At 45.2% G+C, this 26,064-nt stretch overlaps 1 protein-coding gene and 1 pseudogene across 14 annotated transcripts in view; both read right to left on the bottom strand.

Moving 5' to 3' along the window:
- Nucleotides 1-26,064, bottom strand: part of FNBP1 (formin binding protein 1) — a 108,716-nt gene that overhangs the window by 52,738 nt on the left and 29,914 nt on the right. For all 14 annotated transcript variants that reach the window (XM_036218083.1, XM_036218087.1, XM_036218089.1 and 11 more), the window contains exons 2-4: nucleotides 17,106-17,221; nucleotides 7,458-7,514; nucleotides 6,592-6,739 (exon numbers count right to left, since the gene is read on the bottom strand). In XM_036218083.1, the coding sequence (XP_036073976.1) occupies nucleotides 6,592-6,739; nucleotides 7,458-7,514; nucleotides 17,106-17,221 (321 nt within the window). The remainder of the gene's footprint in view (nucleotides 1-6,591; nucleotides 6,740-7,457; nucleotides 7,515-17,105; nucleotides 17,222-26,064) is intronic.
- On the bottom strand, nucleotides 20,037-20,155 carry LOC118600976 (annotated as a pseudogene).

Here is a 26,064-nt window from a genome sequence, read left to right as displayed (position 1 = left end):
TATAAGGGAATGTTTCTCGTCTCTCTCTCGAGGTCATGCTTCACTCCCGCAAGTGCCTCTTCACAGCACGGTTCATCCATCCTGCAAGGTTTTGGTTTCTCTGAACCCTGGAGGAGCCCCCTGGGTTCCCATAAACAGACACAGGAATCCAAGAGAGCAAGAGATGGCGTCTGAGGGTGGGGACATGCGCGCAGGAAGGGACGGGGCCTGCGGGAGGAAGGACGAGAGTGAGGGCAGAGGGCAGAGTGAGGAAAGCCTTGAACTTCGGAGGAAGTAGAAAGTGCAAGCGGGTTTTCTGAAAGCCACAAACTGGTACTTTAGAAAAAAAAAAATGGAGGGAGGATGCGAGGGAGGTGCTGGGGGGGCGGGTGCGGGTGGTGGTGAAGAGAGCCAGGCAGACTGGGACACCGGAGCGCGACAGAGGCTCGGTGGGGCCCTCGCTTCAGCGAGGCGCCTCGGGCCCTGGGGGTCCCCGTCCACTCGGAAACGCGACTTTTCCAAACGGCCCGGAGGACGATCCCTATTTTGCAAGCGGGATCCCTGTGCCCTGCAGTTTGCTGCAAGGATTCCACCGGTGCCCCAAATTTTACTTTGGGATGCAGAGACGGCCCCGAAAAGAAAAAAAAATAATAATAAAAAATAAAAATAAAAAAACAGAACCTCAGCACCAGAGCAGAGCCGCGCTGCAGGTGGACGCTCCAGCTCGACAGCAACGCTTACAATGAATATTTTCACAAAACGGAAGGTCCCTGGGCAGAGAGAGGAACTGCGCTGACGAGAACACGCAGAAGGTGACAGAGGCCGCACGGGGAACGCTGGCCCCGCTTCATCGCCACGGCGGCCCTCCCTGAAGGCGACGGTCTTCTGGCGGCACAAGGGCCCTTTGAAGTCTCTTGCCCTGCCTCCATTTATCTGTTTAATAAACACGGATTTATCTGTCAAGCACCACGTGGACCTTGACTTTATTGGTGAGTTTTCACTCGATAGCTATCAGACTAAGCCAGGTCTCCGAAGGCTGTGCTCGTAACGGTGACATTTCATGTGATGTAAGGGGGAAAAAAAATTAGGCGTCGGTGAGTTTCCTTCTAATCTTTCTTTCATAGAGTGTGTTCCTCCAGAATTTACTGGCTAAAACACTCTCTCTCTCTCTCTCTCACACACACACACACCCCGAACGCAGTCGCCACTGATCCCTTAGGAGACGGACGGATGGAGCCAGAGCGGCCCTCGGTGCTGAGCACACCGGGACCTAGACAGCCGCCGCCATTGTCTCCAGCGCTATCTCTGCTCCTGGAATTGGAAAAGCTACTTTAATAGTTACAAATCGAACAAACTAGCTCGCCAGATGTGTTTGCTGTTTCACGAACAATGGCAAAGCATTTCTTCTTCGCCGGACAGTGAGCAAGTGTGTGTATCTAAAAAGCGTGCCTCCAAGCGCTAAATAAAGAGCAATTGTTCTCTTGAAGGAAAAAAAAAAAAAAAAAGATAATAAACACTTCTCTGGGCCCCATGGAGTGAAGTCATCACAGATCTTTTCTCCTGTCACAGGAGAGACAGGAAATGCCATCTCGAGACTCAGAGAAAGGCTCCTACTTTCTCCTGTAATAAGATGCTTCTTGAATTTCTCTCCAAACATAATGAAACTTTTTCAAGTGCCGGATGGTATCCGGGGGATGGCTCAACTCACTTATTTTCATTTTTACTTTTTGGTTGTTGACCCTTAAAAAAACTTGCAAATAAAATCGTCCTTCAAAAATCTTTTAGAAATCTCCTTGTGACTAGGGTAGCTACGGTAAAAATCACGGGGAACCTAAAGTAAGCAAGCTTTAACTTAAATAAAAAATGACAAGGATAAAACTTTTAAGATTTTACTGCTCTGTAAGAAATTATACTTAGGCTGCACAAACTGCGAGAATGTTTATTATTCACATTCTATAATTAGGTACAACAGCTGCTCACTTTTACTGTATATATAACAGACTACTAATTTTTTAAACTCCTTAATAAAGTAAAATATGGCAGCTACTTTAAAAAAAACTGGAAAAAAAAAAGAATAAACACTCAGTTGAGGACAGTCAACCATCTGGAATTTTAAATAAAACTCGAGATTCCACAGATAAAAACAAAGGAACACAAAGACTGGAAAAGGGCAAAGAAAAAAAGGACCGTCCAGAAAACACGTCTGTGACAAACGAACCCTGTAACTTCCTGAAAACCCACAGTGTGGTGGGTTGGAACACTTGGGGCTTCTAAGTCTCACAGGGATTAATTGATGTGACGATAAATCTCTGTGGTTTAGATATGTATGTGGACTGTGTAGGAAAACTGTGGAAAACCTTCAGACTGGCTCAGAGGAGCATTTCGCCCCCTCACTGAAATCCCACACCATAAACCCAGAGACGTTCCTAACAGGAATCGCATTCTGCTTTCATTCAGTAAGACTTATGTTCCCAAATTCATGTATAACAAACGTTCCTTCTCAATGGACTTGTTTAAAGTTCCTAAAATGCCTACCTGCCACTGTCATGCTCAGTGGCTTAACTCCAGGCATCATAACACGGACCATCTGGGCACTGGGATCCTAGCCTTTGCTCCTTGTCCTTCCCCCACCGTCCCTCCAATTCTCCTGCTGGCTTTTGCTAACCAGAACAGTCCATGCACATCCACAATTTATGTAAGACTCCCAGAGTCCTTTATCTGTTCTTCAGAATAATCCCTTATTTCATATTCCTTAAAATTCTAATTCCTCTGAAGAATCCCAATTAAGTCTTCGGATGAAAGAATCTTAAAATGACCAACTACGACCATGCCACCCTAAACAAGCCAGATGCGGTCTGATCTGGAAGCTAAGCAGGGTCAGGCCTGGTTAGAACTCGGATGGGAGACCACCTGGGAAGACCAGGTGCTGTAGGCGTGAAAAATAAAAAAAATAAAAATAAGGGATTGTCAACTGACAAGGTCCTTGCGATCTGTGAGGGTAACCAAGGGTTGCCTCACCTAAAAAAAAAAAAAAAAAAAAAAGGCAGACCAACAGTAAGCAGTAACAACTCCCATCCCTCACTTAACCCCTCCTCCCAAGGGTATAAAGCTGTCACTTCCAAAACCAAAACCAGGAAGAGTGGCCGCCTATAAGACTTTTGGATGCAGTGCCGGGTCGGTGGGTGAAACTTAGGGGCAGTAACCCTTCCTCGGGCAGAAAGGTCTTAAACATTCAACGCACGTTAACTGCATGCTCACACGTGCAAGGTGTCGTTCTAGGCATGAATAAAACAAAGTCCTTGTCCTGGTGAAACAGTGGACACAGTGGACGAAAGAGAAAGAAAGAGGGTACGAGAACGGACGGAAGCTGGTGGGTGTAGGCGGCGTGTCAAGCGGCTGGGCTGGGACGGTGTTTGAGTGGAACCTCGAATAAAGGGTAGGCGTGAACTTGAAAGGGTCTGGGGAAACAGCCTTCCAGGCGGCGGGAGCGGCGGATGAGGATGCTCTGACGCGGGCAAGGGCTTGGCGTGTTCACGCCGGTGCGATTACAGACCGAAGCGAGGGTCAAGGCAGACAGACGCAGGCCAGGACGGGCCCAGGACAGCTTCCCAAGCCGCGAGCATGATGGGAAGCTCCCGGAGGACTTACGAAGGGCAGGGACACGGTCCGATCTGCACCACCCCTCAGATCGTGCCGAGGGGACCAGGGAAGAGGCTGTGTTTGCCTGGAGGGGCGAATCAGGAGGTCACTAAGACAGCCGTCCAGGTGAGACGACGAGGGACCGGGTCTAGCGGTGGACGCGGGGAAGTGGTGAGAAGCGTTCGGATTCAGAACATTTACTGACGGGAGGGCCAACGGGCCTTGACGCTGTGCAGACGATGGGACGCCGGGGGACGGCAGTCCCGGAATCCCACGGATTGGGCCGGAGCGACTAGGTTAAAAGGGAGTGCCATGTACTGGCGGGAGGCCACGCAGGTTGCAACGGGACTCGTCAAGGGGTTTGGGGGATCCCGGGCTTGGTTTGGGACGGGTTAACGGGCCGCTGCGGCGAGACACAAACATTGGTCGAGGAATCCTCACAACTCTTAGAGGAAAAAGAAGGAAGGTCTCCTTCCAGCTCACGAGAGAGAAATACGAACCCGAAGTCACACTTCAAATCCACAAAATCAAGGACAGAATTCAAGTATCCTGATAACAGAATACGTTACCCCATAAATGATGAAATAAAATGTCTTTGCGTCACCCGACCAACGGTTCTGCCGGTGACAGAAACACAGTGGTGACAGGGCCTTAAGGAACAGAATGCTCCCATCACGAGTTCTTTCAAATCTAAAAAAGACGTAACCCTATAAAATGCACCTTGTAGAGCTGCGCGAAACCAGGGGGTGTTAGCGTGCGCTGTCATCCGCGTAACCCAAGCAAAAGACCAACAACTGAAAGATCACAGGATGCCTGGCTTTTTTTTTAAAACTTATTGAAATAAATGCAATAACACCAACAAGGAAGAACGGCTATGATCACCCGAGGCTCCTTTGCCAGGTCACGAAATTTAAAAGCTGCCTCGGTTTTCATGTTTTCTTTCCAGATGTCGTGGCTTTACAACAAAGTAGCCACAGCTGGGACTCAGTGGGACATAGATCAGAAGATTTGTAATTAGCTTGATCATATATATATATATATATATGTGTATATATATATGTAAACTTGTAGTTTTTACTGTCTTTCATGCTAAATGTATCTATTCGCTGTAATCTCTTGCAAAAATGTGATCTAGACATATTGGAGTCAGCCCGGGCTGCAGAACTGCCTTAGAGGAAATTAAATCCTTTCATAAGGTTAGGAAATAGGACTGATCCAACACTTAACTTTGAGAAGAATGTTATAGCTTCTAATATCAATTTTTAAATATTCCCAAAACCCCGGGGGTGGGGGGATGGAATTCTAAATCATATGGGGTCTCATATGCATTCTCTGAACTTTTCGTGAGTCACGGAAGGTCCTGTACAATCCTTTCCCCTGGAACCCTCCAGATAACCACTGCCCAAAAGTGATTCTGCTCCCCAGTCCGCCATCTGTGATGAGCCGCACTTCCCACCTTCTGGGAGGAGAAGTGTACTCCCAGCTTCCCCTCTGGGGGCCACAAGCCCCACAAATCCCTCCCCTGTGGTTAGTGGTGATCTCTGTGGAAGGCCCTAGACAGGCCTGAAGGCTGGAGCTGAACCAAACCACCTCTCTGAAATTCTCCAACAGCCGGGTACACTACGCTCGCCTGGTGTAAATGTGTAAAATGATGGTGAGAATTAGATGCAACGTGCAATAGATGTCAGTTATTACAATCTATAAAAACATCCAATACTATCAGAATAAGTTTTTTGAAGTTTTATATTCTTTTTTAATTTTCTTCCCCCAGTCTCGATGTGGCTTCTTTTTAATCCTTACTTATAAGAGTTATATTCAGCTAGTCTTCAGATAGTTCTCCAGGTTGACTGTTCTATAATTTAGCTGTAATTTCACTGTGGTTCTGGGAGGAGGCAAGCACAGCACTTACCTATTCTGCCATCGTGACCGAAACTCCTCATTATCAGAATTTGTTAAATTACAGTATATCAATATATAACATAATGCCACATCACGCAGTCATTCATTATGCAGAAAAAAAAAAGCGGACGTGTTCATGATGCATGATATTAAAACACAAATACGTGTTTGGTACTGATATTCTTTCTCGAATGTTAAAGGGTTTTGCAATTTCCTCACATTTTATCTCACTATAATTACAAAATGCTTCAAGAGAGCACGGAGTTCGCTGCTCCTCCCCACAGCACTTTTGACTCAGAGATGGGCACTTGTAATTCTCCTTAAAATAAAAGGTACACTAGGTATAGCAAGATGTTATTTAATGTGTATCTGTACCACCTGTAATCTACTCTATAAATTACTGTAATCTGTGATTTCAAAAAAAAGGGGACAGATGTCAATATACAGATATGACGGACTGTAAAAAAGACATGTGATTAACAGTGAGTCAAGGAAACAAAAGGGCCCGATCACGACACCACAAAGACCTACAAGGGTCCTAACCTGGGGAAACAGAGTCAGAGAATCTTTGACTATGAACATACATTGAGTGTACATTTTTCTGTTTTTTTTTTTTTTTTTTTTTTTAACAATAAAAGCTATGGAAAGATTTTAATGGTGCCATGAGAAGCAAAACGATCTTCACTGGACGGGAGCGGAGGAGCCAAGGACCCAAGCGGAGGGAACGGAGGTCGCCTTTCTAGCTTCCCCGAACTCCGCACGAGCGTTTACTTCCATTTACTCCGCGCGGCATCCGCCACATTAGCCCGCTTACTGTCTTCAGGTCAGGTGTCCTCAACCACGTCCAAATTCCTCAAAGGCCCTGGCATTCTGGGGCCCCGGCATGAGTTCAAGTATGCATAAAGACCTAAAAACCTCGGAACAGGGACAGGGTCCATTCCTTTCATGTGATTCTCAAAGGTGTCAGTTTAAGACCCACCAACTCTTATGACTCTGTTTAATTTTAAAATGTCTAGGGCTACTCCCCCTCTCTTCGGTCCATCTCTTAGGAAGACACAACGGATTTGGGGTTACCGATTTCCTCTCCTGCTTCAGCTCCTGGATGTAGCGTGCCAACTCCGCGGTGATCTGCGAGGTCATGTTCTCAGAGATCACCTCGTGCTGCCCGGCGTAATCATTGGTCTCGTTCAGGGTGGAAAGGAAAGCCTTGCAGGCCGTATACCTACGAACACAACACAGCAGAGCTTTTCAAACAAGGCCACGTCTGTTCTCGCGCTGCTCGACGCAGGCGAAGGGGTAATTAACATCAGGCAAATCTGCACCGGGCTCCCGAAGGATCCTGGCGATTCATTACACGTAAGAGCGTTCTCATCAAAGTGGCTCAGAATTAATTACAACAGAAACTCTCTTCATTCTGTGAAACCGAATCGCTCGACGCAAGGCGGTGTTCGGCTTCGCTAATACTTATTTCAGAGAAAAGCCGAAAGACATATACACGCTGCATGTACCCATGGCATGTGTGTCAGGATCTAAATTAGAGACATAATACTTTTGGGTTGTCCGGGTTAAAAGGCCTTTGCTGCTGACCAAAATGGACGAATATCTTGGATGAATGAGCAGTAATGTGAAAGAGATTCTCGATACCACAAAACCAAATCCAGACTTCAGCACACATCATCCATACTCCTGGTATCTGCTCAGATGATAGTCTAAGCATTTCCTAATTACCTTAATTAAAACAACCTGGGATAGGTCACGTGATTCAGCGTAAGGAACGTTAATTGAGTAGGTTTTTCTTTTTCTCGCCCCCAGTTTAAAGACTGCCACCAACATGAATGAGGGATGCAACTTATTTCTGTCGACATTTATTTCTCCTTTCCTTCATCCTCATCACCAGCGGCATCTGCATATTGCCATGCAATTATCGACGGGGAACATACCTGTATTCTTCTTCCTCCTTCGAGTTCTTCTTGGGTTGGTATTTCTTTGAAAGATTCCTAAAACACAAATGTAGACGTTGTCACCTTATATGGAAAGAACAGTGAGAAACCAGGAATGACAGATGAAGTTAGTGCTTTTGATGATAAGTTTAAAGAAAACAATTACGAAATGTCCACGGCTGAAATCCACGTGTCTTCTTCTGTCTTCCGACACGTGTGATAATGTTATGAAGGGGTTGCATAGCTTTGAATCCTGACCTCAAACGCAGAGCGAGTAAGAAGAGAAATGGTCCTAGCCGGCCACTCATCTGGATGTTAAGACCTGACTTTATCTTGCCGCTGAGGACAGACCATGTGTATAAATGCAGCACTGAGCCGAGGATAGTCTTTTCTCATCAGGCCACCATTCCCTCGTGATCATCTTCAGCTGAGCATTATTGCTCTAAATCCAAGGAAAGCATATGGACTGTGTCCAAATGTCTAAATTAATCAAGTGCCAGGGGCACATCATCAAGGCAGTGCGGCTGCTCCCCCGAAGAGCTAACGAAAACTCCCTGTGAATCCGCCTCCTGGAAGGCAGTAGAGGTGATATCTGGGGGGGCTGTTCATGCTCAGACATTTCACCAGGAGAACTTGCAACCCGCCTCCCCGGTCTGCACTGCGCACTCTCCAATTCTGGCCTCTCTTCCTAGTCCCATCTCCAGGTCAGGAATGCACAGATTCTCCTTCACATTCGGCCCACTGAAATTTACACCAAAAACTAAGAGGTGGTCATGGGAAAAAACACAGCTCGCTACCATTGGTCCCACTGGCTGACTTCTCGTGGGTCCTGATTTGGCTGCTGTTGTCAGGGAAACCGCGGGAGGAGGCTGACTGCTGGTCCACAGAGGGCCTCTGCATCCGACGGCATCTCAGAATTCACTTCCCGGTTGATGCCCTGTCGCTATTCCTCTTTTATAGTAGCTACTTCTTCTTTTTTTTTTTTTTTTACCTAGTATTTCTTCCACCTCCCCCAAATCTACAGATTTGCGTAGCAAAATGTGCGATAATAAATTTACAATTTTGACCAAGGTATGTTTTACGAATCGAAATGTGGTTTCACCTCTTACAGGTGATGGATGACGCGAGAGGCAGTGGACTTCAGGAAAGAAGGACATTGCTCTGGGAATCCAGAGGCCGCCGTGCCCCCGTAGCATGACCTCGGACAAATCGACAAGCAAATCTGTGCTCTTAGTTCCTCATCTGTAAGTCCGAGGGGGTGGGATGAAATGACCACTACTGTCCCTCCAAGTCGAGAAATTCCGAGGGAATATATAACACCCAATACGATATCTATCGTTGCGATTATTTAAAAATGAAGACATGAGTCTACACCAATTTAAAAATCATGACTGGACAAACCGACGAAGGAAGAATGACCTTACGTGAAGGCTGCTATCACGTGAGCTACACTTAACCCATGTCATGTTTGCTCTACTGAGACTCTAGATACAAAACACGGTTTATCCAATCACTCTAGATGTGAAACATGTGGGGGGGCGGGGAGGCACTATTTCCTTGAAGAATGTGCCTGAGAGAAAAAAATCACGCAAAAGAGCAATTTTGTATGTTGAAAGCACAGTGCAGTTGAGCTGGTTTATCACAAGCGCTTCTTACAAGATAGAATTATTAAAAATAATGTCACGAGTGGCATGAAGAGGGAGCGCACGGAAAGCAGGTGACGAGATAATCAATAGATTCCTTTCCAAATTTAGAGCAGCATGTACGGGAGACTGAAGTATGGAAAAAGCCTCACACGCGAGATGTTTTTAGCACGTGACTTTAAATCATAACCGCACCTTGCAAATTGAAAATACCACTTCTAAATTCAAAGCCTATATTAAAATTCCTTCAGAACTTTATTCTAAAGGTTTCTGCGAATCCTCATTTTCTTCTTAGCTTCCAGGCCTCAACAGCCATAAAAACAAATGTTACATCTAGTTGGAGCAAACGTAGCTTGAACGAATCCAGGTAAAACCAGTGATCGGTATAGTTACCACTTACCAGTCAAATCCTAAACAGAACTGAAAACTCCTCGTGGCTATGAGGTCCTGACAGCTGAGTATCATGACAAAGTTAGCATATATAGCTCTCGAACGCTTCTTAAAAGCACCAATGAATAATTCATTCTATAAACACCAGCAGAAAACTCAGGCTTAAGAGGTCTAGAAGTGATTTCAGGTTGAAAGATACGTCTCTCAGGGACCACTATAAAAAAAAGACCAACTTTCATTTCTATTCTCTGACGCAGGCTTTCTCGCCCTGTTTGTATGAGGTTATTTGAAAAACGAGCAAGCAAATAAACCACAGAAAAAGCATCTTTAAATTTATGGGATCTTCCCAAAAAATTTTTAAGTGTTTTATATACTTGTTTTCGAGAGAGGCTAATTAAAAGGTAAGAGGAAAACATACGACCTTTAATAAGAATACTGGATCGAAATTGGGTTTATCCTCGGAACTGCAGGGAGAGTTTTAAAAAGGAGACATTGGGCCCCACTCCAGACCCTGTGAAACGGAAGGTCCAGGGCTGGGTCCAGGAATGTTTTGTTTTTTTATTCTCTCTTGCTTTTATTTAATTATTTTTAAAAATAAAAAATAAAAATAAAAAACGCTCCCCACAAGATTTCTGGAAAAGGCTGGCAGAAGAAAATTCGATCAGAGAATTGTGCTTTCCCAACAGCAAGAGGTGAAAATTAACAGCCAGGAGATTTTGCCAGCAACAAAAAATAAACCAATAAAGAATGGAATGAAGGATGGAAGATTCTGGGACGGTGCAGAATGGACACCGGCCCCTCCTCACTGCCACCGCGAGTGAGTCCATAAAACCCTGAACGCTGGCTCAGATGGAGGTAAACTGAGGAGCGAGTAAGCACTGAGAAGATGGCCAGGCCAACCACCCAGGAGGCGGGCAGAGGCAGGGGCTGGCCACCAGGATCTCCACTTTCCAGGGCCCCCGAGCTGAATGCCTTGGGGGGGATGGGGGGGGAGATCCAATGGAATAGAATACACCTTGCAGCATAAACCCCAAAATAGAGCCTCTAACGAAGTTTCAGCAGAGACAACAGACTCGAGACTCAAAGACGAAATGTACAAAACCAGGCTCCGTTCCCCATCGTTAGTCACACTGTAATGGAGCTCCGAGGGAGCGACCGATGGTACTGGGGGACGGTCCCCGGCACTGTCCGGGCACACAGGGGCCCTGGCGTCGCTCATGGCACTAACCGAAGCGTACCCGGGCATCCGCCTGCACGCGTTAGCGCATTACGTCCCCTCAACGATTACTCGCATTTTACAGATGAAAAAGATAAAGCACAGAGTACTCTGCCCAGAGTCAATGAAAGAATCAAGACCGCATCCCCAGGCACTGGGCTGCTACAGTCTGTCCTCTTCGCCATGTCACGAAACTGCCCATGTTAAACATAATCATGCTTAAAGGATCTGCTATGTAATACAGAAGAAAAGGGAGGACGGGGGAGGAAGGGAGGAAACCAAACTCCTCCAGAATATTTTCTGGGATGAACCAGGGCGACAGACTACAAAGGTAAGGAATGGAATGAAGAACTCAAATGCGCCACTGCAGAGCTAATAAAATAAACGAAGCTGGACATCAAATTTAATAAAATTTTGAGATCATCACGTGAAAGCAAACTAACATAATCCAAAAAAAAAAAAATCTAAATAACAAGACAATAAGAACATGAGGAAAATTCATATCTCTGATGGATATAATCCAATAAGCAGAATGGAAAAAAAATATTTAGATATAATTGATGAAAGCGCCCCTGAACCCAATGAAGACTTGAATCTGCATGTGCCAGGACTCTGGAAAAGAGATGGAATGATCAACAACGAGGCAGAGCTTGGCAAAGTTACCGAATTTCAAAAAGTGGAACGAAAAGAGTCTCACATGTATCATCAAAAAAGCAAGTCCACTTCAAAGAAAAAGAATCTGGCTGGCCCGAGACTTTGCCACCAAAAGACGATGCAGCAACAGAGTTTGGAGAGAAGGAAAGTACGAGCAGAGAACAGCCGAGTCAAATGGTTGTCAAAGCGGAGTGGCATTCTCAAACAAGAAAAAACTCGAGAATTATGTCCTGCGCTCTTACTAGGGGAAAAATACTTCTATTTTTCTTCATGTCATGAAATGAGTGGTGGAGAGGCTGTGGCAGAAGATAGTGGTGAGCATAAATCTACATTTAAATATAGAATTAAGATGAATTAACTGTGGGAATCATGTTACAGACTAAATTGTATAACTTGATTAGCAGAGAAAGCAAAATACGTAAATACTATTTTCTTCCTCTTTCCTAGCAGCGAGTTAATTGAGCCTGTTGAAAATTACAACATGGTGTTTTAAAAAAACAAAACAAAACAATGAGAACATTCTACAAGTCTTTCATGTTTTTACTAAACCTTATGAGTCTGTTTAACATATAAGGTTCAGCAAATCCTTGTTTTACTTTAATGTCTTTTCTACTGTTAAAGTAAATTTAAATGTAATACATTCTAACATATTTTATAAAATGATTTCTATATAGTTACTCTTTATTTATAATAATCTCCAATCAAAAAACAAAAATTGGACCAGGACATGAATGAATCATAGAGAAGAAAGTACAAATGGTTCAAATGTATAAAAATATGCTCGACCTCATTCATACGAAGAGAAACACAAATTAACACTCAGACTTAGCCATTTCTACTCATCCAATTGGCAAAAATTTTGACCCTCGGTAACGAGAAGCACCGAGGGTCAAAATCTACAGCACCACCACAGGCTTTGGTGTGAGCATCAGGGGGTCACAGCCTCCAAGGAGGGCTACCTAGCAAATTCTACCCAACCAGAGAGAGCTGCTTTCAGGAACTCATCCTCTCCATACGCTTGCCCAAGTATATGATTCAAGGTTACTCATTGCAACTTTGTTCAGAGTTGCAAACAAATGGAAACGATCGAGATATCCACCAATCCGATGTGATACTATAAAGCTACAAAAAAATAAAAATGAACCTCAGAACAATCTCCAGGATGCAGGATGGCAAGGAGGTGCTGATCTGCTGGGGAGGCAACGAACAGAACGTGCTTCTTGCCTGTGGGTGCCTGATATCTCTCTGGAAGGGTACACAAGGGACTGATAACACTGACTGTCCCCGGGGATGAGTAAGAAAGGGACACTTCGCTGTATGTCATTTTGTACCTCTGGCATTTAAAATCATATGCATTCATTATCTGGTCATAACAAATAATTTAGTTCTTCTTTTTTTTTTTTTAAAGAAACCATCGCTAAGGACAATCAATAGTTGGTGTTCTTATATAAGAAATAGAAGATGTTTTAAAATTATATTAGGAATTAGACCCTACACTATTTTGAATAAATAATAACTCTAGGAGCGGTCAGCAAACTTGTTCTGTAAAGGGCCGGACAGTAAATATTTTAGACTTGCAAGTGCATCACAGTCACGTGGTCTCTGTTACAATTATTCACCTGCCACTGTTTTGCACAAGCAGCCATAGGCAACACATACATGAATGGATGCAGCTGTATTCCAATAAAACTTTATTTATAAAACCAGGCAGTGGATGGATTTGCCCATGGGCTATAGTTTACCAACCACTGACCTACAGAAACCAAAGCCCTAATTATCATCTTTTATGTCTAAAATAAGTTGGTATTTTTTCCTCCAATGCAGAAAAATATAAAAATTACTTAATGAGAGAGGTCTCCCCCCAAAAACCATGTGGATTTTTTAACATCGGACTGATATTTCAAGCCACCATTTGCTGAAAATGCTCCGTTCGCACTGGGTTTTCCATTCCTTGAACACGTTCCCACCTCAGGACCTTGATTCTCTGTCCTGAAGGAGCTACTCCCAGGCCTCCCCTTGTCCACACTCTCCTTGTCCTCGAGAAATGGGTTTTCCCCAGTCCGTCTAGCTAACTAAGCCTGCCCCCCATCATGCTCATCGCCATCACTGGTCTCACTTACTCAGGGTGACACACGCTATCTTTGAAAGATTTACTTCTTTATTTGCATACGGTCTCTTCTCCATAGGGAGAAGATGAGCCTCTTGGGCTCAGGCACTTCCTGTGTCTCGTTCATTACAGCTCCCCGCCCCCCCACTCTGCTGACACAGTCGGTTCTCTTTGTATTTCAGTCCTTATCAGCTCCCGCTGGCCTGTTAAAACAGATCATTTTCCTTGAAGCGCTGCTGGCCAAATATCTCAGACGTCTTGGCTCGGGCGCTCTGCTACTATCTACTGAGCACCTACTACGTGCCAGGCACTGTTCCATCCCATCGGGTACATCGGCGATCACAACTTAAAAGCGCCCTGCCCCGGAGGGGCTTGTGTTCTAGCAGGGGAGGAGCGGGAGACGATGAACCGTAAATGTAAAATACACAAGAAAATTAATGGAACGTCAGGAAGTTACCAGTGCTGTGGGAAAACTGGACGAGCGCGGCTGGCCAGGTGGATCCTGGGCGTGAACACACAGGTGACCTCACGGGGAAAGGCCAGTGCGACGGTCCCGGCGTGGGACTGTCCCTGGTGTGTTGGAGAAATGGCAAAGAGGCTGGTACGGTTAGAGCGGAGATAAGGAGGAAGACAGAGGAAAGAGATGCTGTCGGAGAGGCACGGGGACCCGAGGAAGGAGGGCTTTTTAGGGCGAGCGCTGCGAGGATTTCGGGCCTCCTGTGAGTGAGCGGGCAGATGCCGGTGTTCCGAGCAGTGGAGGGCAGCGGCCTGCGGCTCTGCGGAAAACCAGCACGAGGGGGGTAAATCCAGTTAGGGGACTAATGATAAGCCAGGCAAGGGGCAGCGGGGACGGGACCGGGTGGCCACACTGGAGGGAATGAGACGTGGTCAGACCCCAGATCAATCTGGAAGGTAAAGTCACCAGGGCTTCCTGACGGTTTGCATGGGGGTGGGGGTGGTATGAGAGGAAGAGGGGAACCAAAGAGGACCCCAGGTTTCTGAGCTAAGCAAGGAAGGACGCAGCTGCCCTCGTGTGAGCAGGGAAATGCTGAGCTGTGCGGATGCAGGTTTTGAGTGGAGAGATTGTTTTGGGGATGGTCCATGCCGGCTGTCTCTTAGACATCCAAATGGAGACGTCTCTGCAAGTCCTTGCCTTATGGATCAAACTTAAAGCCACGGGACGGAGGAGATTGTGAGGGAGCGTAGACTGAGGGAGGGACAAGGGCCAGGGACTGGGCACTTGAAAGGGCATCTGGAGGAGAAAACAGCCAGAGAGGCTGAGGAGGAGCTTCTGGTGAGACAGGAAGCCAGGGGACGGTGGCACTTATTTCAGAAGCCAGGTGAGAAGGAGGGAGCATCCACCCCGGGCAAGCTGCTGAAGTCGAGGGTGATGAGGACGGAGGGCAGGTAGCTGGGCTGACCGGTGTGAAGGCCATCGGGTGCCCGAGAGGCGCAGGGCAGGTGGAGTGGTGCAGGTGAGCTCAAGGGGAGGAACCCAAGCAGGGAGGATGGGAAAGGCGGTGCCAGGGTTTGTAGGAAAAGAAACTGTGAAAGAGTCACTTAGGAGAGTGAGAAACCAAACCAACAAGGGATCGGCACGGGGCGTACGCATCAGCGTTAAGGGCCCAGCTGAGATCTCAGCATAAAAGCTTAGAAGATTTGTCCCAAGGATCAGTCTTCTTCTTCTTCTTCTTTTTTTTTTTTTTTTTTTTTTTTTTATCAATTTCTCTGGACAAATACAAATTTGGATACTTCTCAGGGATGCAATGAAACAAATGTTAATATTTAAATCTCAGGAAAAAGTACTTCCCCAGAAACGACCATCATATAATACTGATACTCTGTTTCAAGCTGTGAAACATGGTAAAATGGTCATTGGAGACCTATTAAATGTCACCCTAAGCCTATATGGCAGTTTGGGGTCTCTTCCAATAGCCTCCCGTTTTGTTACGCTGAGTCCTGGGGTTCCCTCACCCAGAGCGGTGAGACAGGGCAAGGAGCCACGGGCATTGCGGGGGGAGCTGAGAAAGCGCTTCCCCCTCATGACAGGACGCAGAAACGTGTAAGAACGACTTAATGATGCCTAACAACAACCTCCAAAGCACAAGGAGGCAGCGGACGAAGGCGCCGGCAAACAGGAGTGGCGGCCGCGAGGCAAAGACGCCGCCGCACACACCGAAAAATCCACAAGGTGAGACCTCATTTTGGCTAAAGCTGGATGTCATCCGTTTTCCGTAAGAACGATACTTGTTGACTAACCACGAGACGTTTCAATGACCAATAAGAAGCAGCTCATTCTCTATTCCTATGATCAATCATAAAAGCCTCAAAATACTAAGGAGGCTGATGAGGGCACACGGGGCACCAGGAAGTGACCTGGATTCGGTGAGTTATAAAAATTATTTCGTTGAACGATATGTTTTAAGTTTCACTTACTCAACAGAAACAAAGCTTGTCATCCATAAGAGTATTTCACAGGTGACACGTAGGGGCTCACGGACACACGACTCCGCCAGCCCTCGAAGGATCGACATTCTTTCGGTGACGCACGACATAGCCTTTCTGCAGATGCTCTTTGGATTAAAATGAAATGTTTCCAAACCAAAAGTCATCTAGATCTTTAACAAGTCTCCGTCTGTACAGACCAAACAATCTGCACCGTCTTCTTCCGCCAAACAAGAAATCGTTAAAGATTTGGCGTGCCATTTCGAGTTCACACTTAGTTCTACTGACAACTTTTATTAAACATTGCGTGTAAAAGCACAGAGTTCGTGGATAAACGTCATCGTTATCGATGTAAGAGGTCCAAAGAGCTTTTACAATGCTGCTCCAGGGGACCTCTGTCACACCGCTGGAGGGAATGTGAAGCGGCAAAAGCATTTCGGAAAATCGTTTGGCCTCATCTACTGATACTAAACACACGCGAAGCCTACGGCCTCGCAGTCCCACTCCTGGGTATACACTTTATGGCCTCAAATAGAAAACGAGCGACCGCCCAGGGACAGCAGGATGGGTGGACTGTGGCACACTCAGACACTGAAACACTGAAAACCGATGGGGAGACAAACCACCGCCACATCTAACAATGTGAGTGAACCTCACAAACGTAGCGGAGAACAAAGAAGCTAAGTACACACACTGCCTGATGAGCGAGTGCATTCACATAAGGTTCAGGAGTGGGCGAGACCGGCCCGTGCTGTTAGAAGCCCGGAGAGCGGTCGCCCTGGCGGCGGAGAGGATGCTGAAGCGGAAGGGGTCACAGGGTGCCTCGGAGGCTGGTAATTTTCTGTTTCTTGACCCAGATGTGCTTCCAGGGCCGTGTTCACTCCGTGAAAACTTCTGGAGCTGTACACGTAAGATTCGAATACTTCCCTGTGTACACGTTCTATTTCCATCAAGTTTTCAGAAAAAAAATCAGCCGCTCCAAAATTCAGAAAACACGAGCCTAAAAGCAATGTTAGTTTGTATAGTTGCTGTTCCATAAAAATTATTTTTTCTATATCACAAACAATTGTTTGTATTGAAATATTACCTTAACGAAAGGGAAAAAGAACTATTTAAAGGGTTACACATGGATACCACAAAATGAGAGTATAAATTATCTTACATCTAAATAACCCTTCTCAATATCAACTTACCTGAGTTGCTTTGCATAGCTGAGTTCAATCTCCGTTCTTTCCTTTACGAATTTGATGTATTTCTCGAGAATATCAATTCCCCACTGTGTGTGTTTTTCTAGGTTGTCAAATTGATCCTGTTAAAAAAAAACACACACAAAACAAAGAGAAAGTTTATCATCTTTCTCTGTGATTAAAGTCATTTCAATGAACAGTTCTCTCAACAATGTATTGCTACACAGAGGCAGGTCTGATATTTTCCATGATTGCACGTGGGTGCTTTTGTGCTGAGCAGTTAAAATCAACATTCCCAAATTTGGTGTGAAAACTCCCCGGGGTACTGAAATGAACTCTGACCCATTCGTTCATGTTCCCTATTCCTCTTAGAAACATGGTTTTTGGATATAATGAATGTCCTTGTGCAAAGGAAAATCTCTTTTCCAGTTACTAAGAACCGAGAGGCGAAAGACATGCTCACATGAACTCAGCTGCCCTATCCGCACCTTAACTGTTATCTCTTGAGTTATCACTCAAAACAGCTCCTTGAAATCTGGGGCAAGGAGGGAAAAGAGTTACAGAATACCACTTTCTTCAAACAGATAAATAAAACGACGCACGCGGACTTTTTTGAAACACTCGAACATGTATCAAGCCCACCCCCTGTACCAGGAACGGTGTGCTAAAGAGGTGGGAAACGAAAATGAACAGAAATACAGCCCCGACCTGCAGAGCGCCTTGAGTGTGCTAGTCTGAAAGATGAGAGGCCGGGTACTCCAGCAACGGCCAGTGCGAAGGCGGGGAGGTGTCCAGGAAGCAGGTGGACCCGTCCCCCCGGGGTGTGAGGTGGGGTGGGGCACAAGAGAGCGAGGAAACTAGACACAGCCCCGGGCCCATCACTCAAAGCCTCCAATGCCAAGCTGGGGTTCTCCACTGGCCACGAGTGAGCCCCTGCCGGGCTTCCCAGGGGAGTGGCGTGGTCACGGATAGGCTCAGAAGCGCGGGAAGATGGACGTCGGGAGATTGCTGGGTAGTCCAGGTGAGGGAAAACGGGAGAGGAGAGGAGAGGATTTAACTGACGCTTAAATACAACCGACTGGTCCTAGTGACCGACCGGAGGAGGCCGGAAAGGGACGGGAGGGAGAGGCTGGATCCCAGGGTGGCTCTGGTTCTGCTCCCCGTGACTACAGAGGTGGAGGGGCAGCACTTTGGGGGGGGGGGGCGGCACATGTTGAACGAGGGAGGGACACGTCCAGAAGAGAGCTGGCAACACAGATCTATTGGGAGCTGGAGGAGGGAGGTCAGTGAGCTGGACGTGCAGCGAGAGCCCAGGATGAGAACGCCACGGCCCGCCGCGCCCGGCCCTGAAGGGGGTGGCAGTGTGACGTCACGGGGCGGGAGGACTGCCACGTGGCAGACGGCGGGTTTGCTGCCTGCGACAGGTAACGGTGACAGAGGACGAGGGTTCCAGCCCCAGCGCTGGGACTTCCCAGGGAAAGGCCACAAAACGACATAAGGTTCTAGTCGTTTGCCTACAAGACAAAGAATCCTCGCCCGATTTCACAAATCAGCCATGAGGAGCGGGTGGGGTGGGAAGTGCCAAGTCGAATATACAAATACAAAGCTGCATTTTAAGCCGACAGAACACAGTCAGCGTCATCCTTCGGCATGTTTTTAGATCCAGCGTCTTCGGTCGAAAAATCTGTCACGGTGCTTTGGTTCTATTCTCCACTCAAAGCAACGCCAAGTGTAAAACACCTAAATATCACACGTAAGTTTCCTCAACCTTCCCCCCACCCAGCCCACAGGGCAGGGTAAGAAACGTCAGTTTAAGAAATCAGAATGTTCTTCAAACGTAAAATAATCCCTGTAAAACGTTTGTCTTTATATCTCATAGTTTTTAATATTGTCATAAAAAATAAGGGGCAAATAGCTAAGTTTTTCATAGATTCCTGGTCCTCAATAATCTATTCCACAAACCCCTGGATTCCATTTCAAGAACCACCACTCGGGGAGACGGTTTATTTCTGTTATCTGTCAAGACGGGGTCGTCAGGCAAATGCACAGTGTAAACAAGACTCGGGTCTCTTTAACCTTCTTAAGAGGTCGAGAGAACATAGACGCAGACGATCCGAGCACAGCAGTCTGCCCCGTACCCACAGTTCCGCCCCCCAGTTTCAGTCACCCTCGGTCCACGGCCATCCGAAAACATTAAGACGGAAAATTCCGCCTCGTGTCGTCCCGTCACGAGGCGGGCGAGGACGGCGCAGTGTTTGGAGAGGGAGGGAGGGAGACCGTTTTCACATAACTGTTATCGCAGTGCCTTGTTATGATTGTTCTCTTTCATTATTAGGTGGTGTCGTTCATCTCTTTCTGTGCCTAATCTATCAGTGAAACTTCAGCATAGATGTGTGTGTACAGGAGAAGATCATGGCATACGCAGGGTTCAGCAGGGTTCAGTACTAGCCACAGTTTCAGGCATCCACTGGGGGCCCTGGACCATGTCTCCCCAGGATAAGGGGTGGGGACGGCTGTGATGATTACTGATCATTCCCGGCTATTTACAGCAAGCCTTCTTTTTCTTAAATTTATTATTAGTTTCAAGTATAGGGTACATTGGTTAGACATTTATGTACTTAATAAATGATCCCCCTGATTGCTCTTTCTCTCCCCTGGCCCTCCACCTAGCCACGACATTACTGCTGACCGCATTCCCTCTGCTGTGCTCCCCAGCCCCGTGACCATCTATCAACTACTAATTTGTACTTCTTTAACCCCCTCACCCCTTTCTCCCAGTCCTCCCAAACTCCCTCCCCTCTGGTCATCCCCAGACTGTCCTCTATATTTGTAAGTGTTTTGTTGTTGTTGCTGTTTTAGGCGAGGCAACCCTTGGTTGCCCTCACAGATCGCAAAGACCTTGTCAGTTTATAATCCCTTGTTTTATTATTTTTTTTATGCCTACAGTACCTGATCTTCGTAGCTGGTCTCCCATCCAAGTACTAACCAGGCCCGACCCTGCTTAGCTTCCGAGATCAGATGGGATCGGGCTTGATCAGAGTAGCATGGCCATAGACCGTGAATCTGTTTTTAATTAGGTTGTTCTTTTTGTTCATTAGATTCCGCATATCAGTGAAATCATGTGGTATCTGTCTTCCTCTGACTGACTTGTTTCACTCAGCATAATAACCTCTGGGTTAATGTCTGAGTAATAGCCCATTGTATATATGAACCATAACTTCTTTATCCAGTCATCTGCTGATGGGCATTTAGGTTGCAGAGCAAGGCTTCTTTAAAGCTCCCTGCTGATCGGCAAACCTTTGTTGATCTAGTTTCATGGCGATCATATTTATTTAAAAACTCCTTTCCACACCCTTCCTTCCATTTGAGAGCCGCCCCTCCGTATAATTTCTCACCATCTCCAAAGCCGTGGCTATTTTTAGCAGTTAAAGGTGCTTCCTTGAAAATCTGCTAAGACCATCTGCTCTTAGGTTTCACTTTTGCCCTGCTAATAATCTAATTCTATATTTTTCCCTATGACATTAGTTTGTCATTTGTTAGCCTTAATGTACCCAATATAAAGTGCCAGCTTTCGATACCAAGACTTTTCAAAAACTCTACATTTGAACTGAGTTCACCTTAAAAATTACTGGCCTCAAACCAACCATGTGTTTTTAATAAAGTTATCTGCATTCAAGAACATTCTGCAAGCTATAATAAAGCACTTATTAAAATAACAGGGTCCAAATAAGCTAGATGTTCATAATAAAAACCTTAGTCAGAAACGAATAAACAAGCGCTTGCTTGTGGATACAGCGCGGCTCTTTCCACGCAGCGAACACACCTCAGGTGGAGCCACACTCTGCGGCTACCACCCCAGGAGCCGCCAACGGCGTGAACTTTTTTGACAGCAACTAGAAGAAAATTCGAAACAGATGAAAAACTAATCAACCCACTTACATTCTTGACTACAACGTGGAAAACTAAATGGAAAAAAAAAAATTCCGAATCTTACAAAGACTCCTTCGTGAGCAAATATTATAAACGGTCCTTTAAAAAAAAATAGCACTTGCTGCTTCGGGAGGGCGCCATCGCCAAAGACGCATCCTTTCCGGTTTGACATCGCATGCCGGCAGCTGAGGACACTTTTGCCATCTGAAAACTCAGTAAGCTTTCGCTTATGTGGGTTGTAGCCATCAATATTTACTCTACCAGAAATTAAAGACTGAGAGATTTAAAAAATATTAATTAAAAAAACAATAAACCTATTATATGCTAATGTAAGTAGTATTTGTATGTGTATGTTTGTGTGTATATATATACATATATATGTATATATTTTCCCCCCTAAAGAACTTACTTTCCTAAACAAAAAAAAAAAAAATAGTGGCATGAGATGGTACCATTTTATATTTTTGCAAATCTCTTCCATGTCCGGCTCAATGGAAAACACCTGGATTCTCACACAGGTGCTTCTGTATCCGATCTGTTGCGATTCCTCACTTTGGTTGATGTAGATGAAAAAATATGACTGTACATAGATATGTAGTTAGAAAACGAGAAGATTTCAATAGCCTTTTTAAGTAATGGTGGATATTCTTAATTGATACCATATCAAAGCATGACATATAATGGCTTCTTCAAGGCTAGGTGTGCAGTGTGAAATGTGAACCACAGCAATGCAAATTATTCGTGCTTGGTTACCATAAAATGCGCAAGTCCATCTTGCACCTTGAATGGTGTTCACTGGTGCATGACTGTATACTGTATGCACTGGTCATTTAAAAAATAATATTACACTGATATATGCAGATCTTCCAAGTGTTGACACATTTCGTTATAACATATTTTAAAACCACATTTGTTTATCTCACTGCCTAACTCATTTTAGTTGATGAGTCTTGAAAATATTGGGAAGCTGTCAATCTCACAGTGGCAAATACAGATTTTCCAAACTTCCAATTTTCACTTAAAAGCTAGAATTTTAGCATTGGCAAGAAATACTGTCAGTTCTTTCTTTGAAGTGACAGGCTCACTACATTCATTTTTGATAAAATGTCTGCCCAATGCTTAAGGGTTTGTCAACCTTTCTTTGAAGTAAAAACAGTGCCCCGTGAAAAAAGCAGCCAGTTCATCTTACGACACAGTCACTTAAGTATTTTGGAAAGAACTAACGTGCTTTAGGCAGACTTCCCATCTTGTCACACATACTATTAAAAAGATGTAGATTCGAGAGTTGAGATTGAATAAAAGGAATAATCTTTACCGTTTCATTAAGGTCATTTTTAAATAAAGCTGATTTTCCCCCCCCTTTTGAACAGGTAATGGTAAAAAACACAGAAACTTCCACCAGTACAGCTTGGAGACGCCGCCCGGATTCATGTCAAGGTGCCGGCAACCTTACCCCCCACTGCTTTTGCACCATCAGTGCAAACGTCTACGCAGTGAAAAAGACAAGGTCTAAGGATCATGATGAAAATAGTTTTGACCTTGTAGACTCCAGGAGAGGTTTTCTAGAACCTCCAGGGGTCCAGGGACCTCACTTCAAGAACCACCACTATGTGACACACACACTCTAACATTCCGGCCTGAAAGCTGCATATTGCCAAAGATTAAGAAAGTAGAGACTCTATCTAGTCTCTGGCCCATGCCATCCCTGAACAAGCCCAATCCCGGCTGATCTCAGAAGCTAAGCAGGGTCAGGCCTGGTTAGTTCTTGGATGGGAGACCACCTAGGAAGCCCAGGTGCTGTAGGCGTAAAAAATAAGAGATTGTAAGCTAACCAGGTCCTTGCAATCTGTGAGGTCAACCAAGGGTTGCCTCGCCTTAAAAAAAAAAAAAAGGAAGAAAGACTCTATGACCTCATGGAAAATACTGTTAAATTTATAAGTGCATACTATATAAAGACACAACAATTAACTGTAAAATTGCTGAGAACTGCAAATAGATGTTTACAAGTAGCTGGTTACATCCTGTTGGGACCTTCCAAGCCCCCCTCCCCCCTCCCCCCATTGGTAATTCCCCAAATGACCTCTCATTGCTCCTTGAATTCAAGCCAACTGAAGGTTTGTGCCAGGAGTTTTCAGCTATGAGAGGCTGACTGAGCTGAAAAGACGAATGAGAAAAAGTGTTATCCTATCAGTCAGTATACAGCTGCTGTATTTCATAATTATTTTCAGGTCTGGTTTGATGCACTATATTGTACTTACGTTCCTTATACACTGAAGATTGAACCAGAATAATATGAACTACGGCATTTGCTTGGGGCATTATATCTTCGGCAGAGTCCCTAAAGAGTCATGAAGTTCAATACAAATTTTGCCTTCAGTGCCTGCAATAGAAATCCATCGGTCACCTGTTAAGGCTGGTCTCTCTAGCTCAGTATAAAATGATTATTCTTTATTATTCAGGAAGTCTTCTGAAATCTGATTTTTTTTTTTAAATTCGAATTATGCAAACAAGCTACACAGGAACTACAATCAGAAAAGCTAGTAAGTTACTTTGAGATAAGGAGACCCAAGTCAGCCACAAGGAAGTTTTTCTCCAAGAGTGTAGGTCAACTCTGAACATGATACTTCCTGTCATTGAAAAGTGTATTAAGCTGACACTAATTCGAAATCCCTGGAATAAGCCGATCTAGGAAGAAACTGAGTTGCTAACGTTACCTTTATGGACGTGGCTCAGACTCAGAAAAAGGCCATTCCGGGGCCAGCTGTCCCGCTCAGCGAACCCCTCCCGTCTGGGCAGGTCGCTCACTCCGTGAGGAACACGACTGCTGGCCGTGCTGTCTCCATCCCTGCTTTGGGATACTCTTATTTTGGATAAATCCACTTTCCTAAGGACTGGGGCTTTTGAGAAGCTGACCTTAAATGGCTCAAGCAGAATCCCTTGGGATGACATTACTGGTATTAGCTTCCTCTTAACATTTGAGAGGAAACTGTCAGAAGGTATAGATTTACCCAGAGTAGATCTAACAAAGCCTCCACTTAAAATGTTTTTTAAAAAAATCAATTTGGGTCTGAATATTAAAGTGGCTGCATGTACAGGAATGAAAAAAAAAATAAGTTTTATAAAACCCTATAAACAAAACTGTCATCACAAATACCACCTGTAACCCCAGTTCTTAAATTTTTAACCAAGACTTCGATTACTGTCCAAGGACAAATTAAGAATTTTTCTCATGTAAAATTGAAAGCAGAAATACCCACACATATATTTTCAGCATAAAAGCGTCAAACCTTGAAGTGATGAAAAACCATTACCCAAAGTGACTTCCTTGTCCACAGAGAGAATGAATAAAATGTAAAAGGGAGCATTAGAGGGTTTATTTCAAGAAGCACAGACACCTCGTTTTAACAGCAGAAGGAGATGCAGATTCTGTAAACTCACATATTTTCCCACCGTTTCCGCTACGAATTCTGTGAATTAGGGTTGTGTGCTCCCTGGGCTGAAAATGCCTACCAACGCAAGAGCCTGTGACATATTGACAAAACAGGGCCTCAACATCGCAGCGTCATAGTCAGACAGTCAGGTGAATAAAATGGATTTTAACTAGAAAGGGAAACAGGCCAAAAAAAAAAAAAAATGTTGTACAGCACTCAGAATCTCTTTCAAATGCAAGTCTACAACCTGCCGTAAGAACGGGCAACAATTAAGGCGTATCTTCTGTAACTAGCCGCAATCTATGTCTGTTTCTGTTGTGGAAATGAGAATACTAAGGGATTAGTCTATATTTGTGGTTCTTTCCAGCAATTTCACTCTAAACACAAGAGGTAAGGTCGGACACATATCCAAGATGAGTTTTAAAAGACCCAAAATCTTAAAATAATAATAATGATAATAATCCAACAGCATGCGGATGAAGTTAGTGATGTAAGAATGTGGCCGGGCACATGCAATATGAAAAGCTGCATTTTCCCATTTTGATAACAATCATCGCATTGTGCAAAAGGGCATTAAGGAGGCTGATGCTGGATGTGTGGCAGACGGCAGGGGACGGCGGGGACGAGGCTCGGGACGAACGCGTGCAGGGCTGCCCTCCGCCAGGTGCCGTGCCACCGGACACTGCGTCCTAGAATGAAAAGAGACGGGGAGGAAGAAAACCTGCCGAAAAAGCACCAGAATTTTGCCTGCGCCGGCGTCCGTGCAGAGATCCGGAGGGGCCGCTGCTCGGCCGTGTCCTCCTCCTCCCTCTGTGGAGCTGCAGAAAGCTTCTGCCCTAGTCCAATGCTCTAAGACCACCTTCGGCCACTTTCGGTTCCCGTCTCTGTTCCCCTGGATGTGGTTAAAAGCAACAAACGAACATCTGTAACTGCCTCAAATATGCTGAGTCAAAGAGATCATAAAAAAATAAGATTTTCAAGGAACAAAACAAAACAAAACAAAACAAAACATTTGAAAGAGCACTTACTTTTTTTTTCATTTAAAAAAGGAAAAAAAGAAGACCCACTAATTTTTAGAGCGATCTGAAAGATTACTGCTTCACCTAGGCAGTCACCCATCTCAAGCAGAAGAGGAAAAGTATGAAGAATGACGAGGCCATAAGAACTAGGTTGGAAAGCTGGGTCTAACCCGTTAATTGTGGTGGGGATGGATCGACACTAATACAGGAGAGAAACTAGGTACAGAAGCAAAATCTGGTTCTTTCCAAGGAAAAACGCTCTGTCTCACCGTGACAGAACTCAAGAGGGGCTGAGCCGAGTTGTGATTTTAAGATGAGGAAAGCTCTTTAAAACACAAACGTTCGGCGTCCTTAGTGTCTGGCTTGGACCCAGAAATGGAATCTTCTCATTCGCTCTTGGGTTTCTCTGCATCAGCCTGGACAGCGAAGGCTGTCTCAATATGAACCGGTCTCTTCCCTGAGCCGGCACGGTCAGCAGGTACAAGAGTTCCTCATCTTCCCCTCCCCCAGCTGTCCCACATCCCTGCAAACCCTGGAGAACTAGCTTCACCTCTCAAACATCCCACCCTGCTCTCTACAGGTGCT

Source organism: Rousettus aegyptiacus, unplaced genomic scaffold (genome assembly GCF_014176215.1).
Source record: "Rousettus aegyptiacus isolate mRouAeg1 unplaced genomic scaffold, mRouAeg1.p scaffold_m13_p_3, whole genome shotgun sequence".
Classification (NCBI taxonomy): domain Eukaryota; kingdom Metazoa; phylum Chordata; class Mammalia; order Chiroptera; family Pteropodidae; genus Rousettus; species Rousettus aegyptiacus.
Note: the sequence above shows the minus strand (reverse complement) of the source record. Positions and strands in the feature narration are given on the sequence as shown.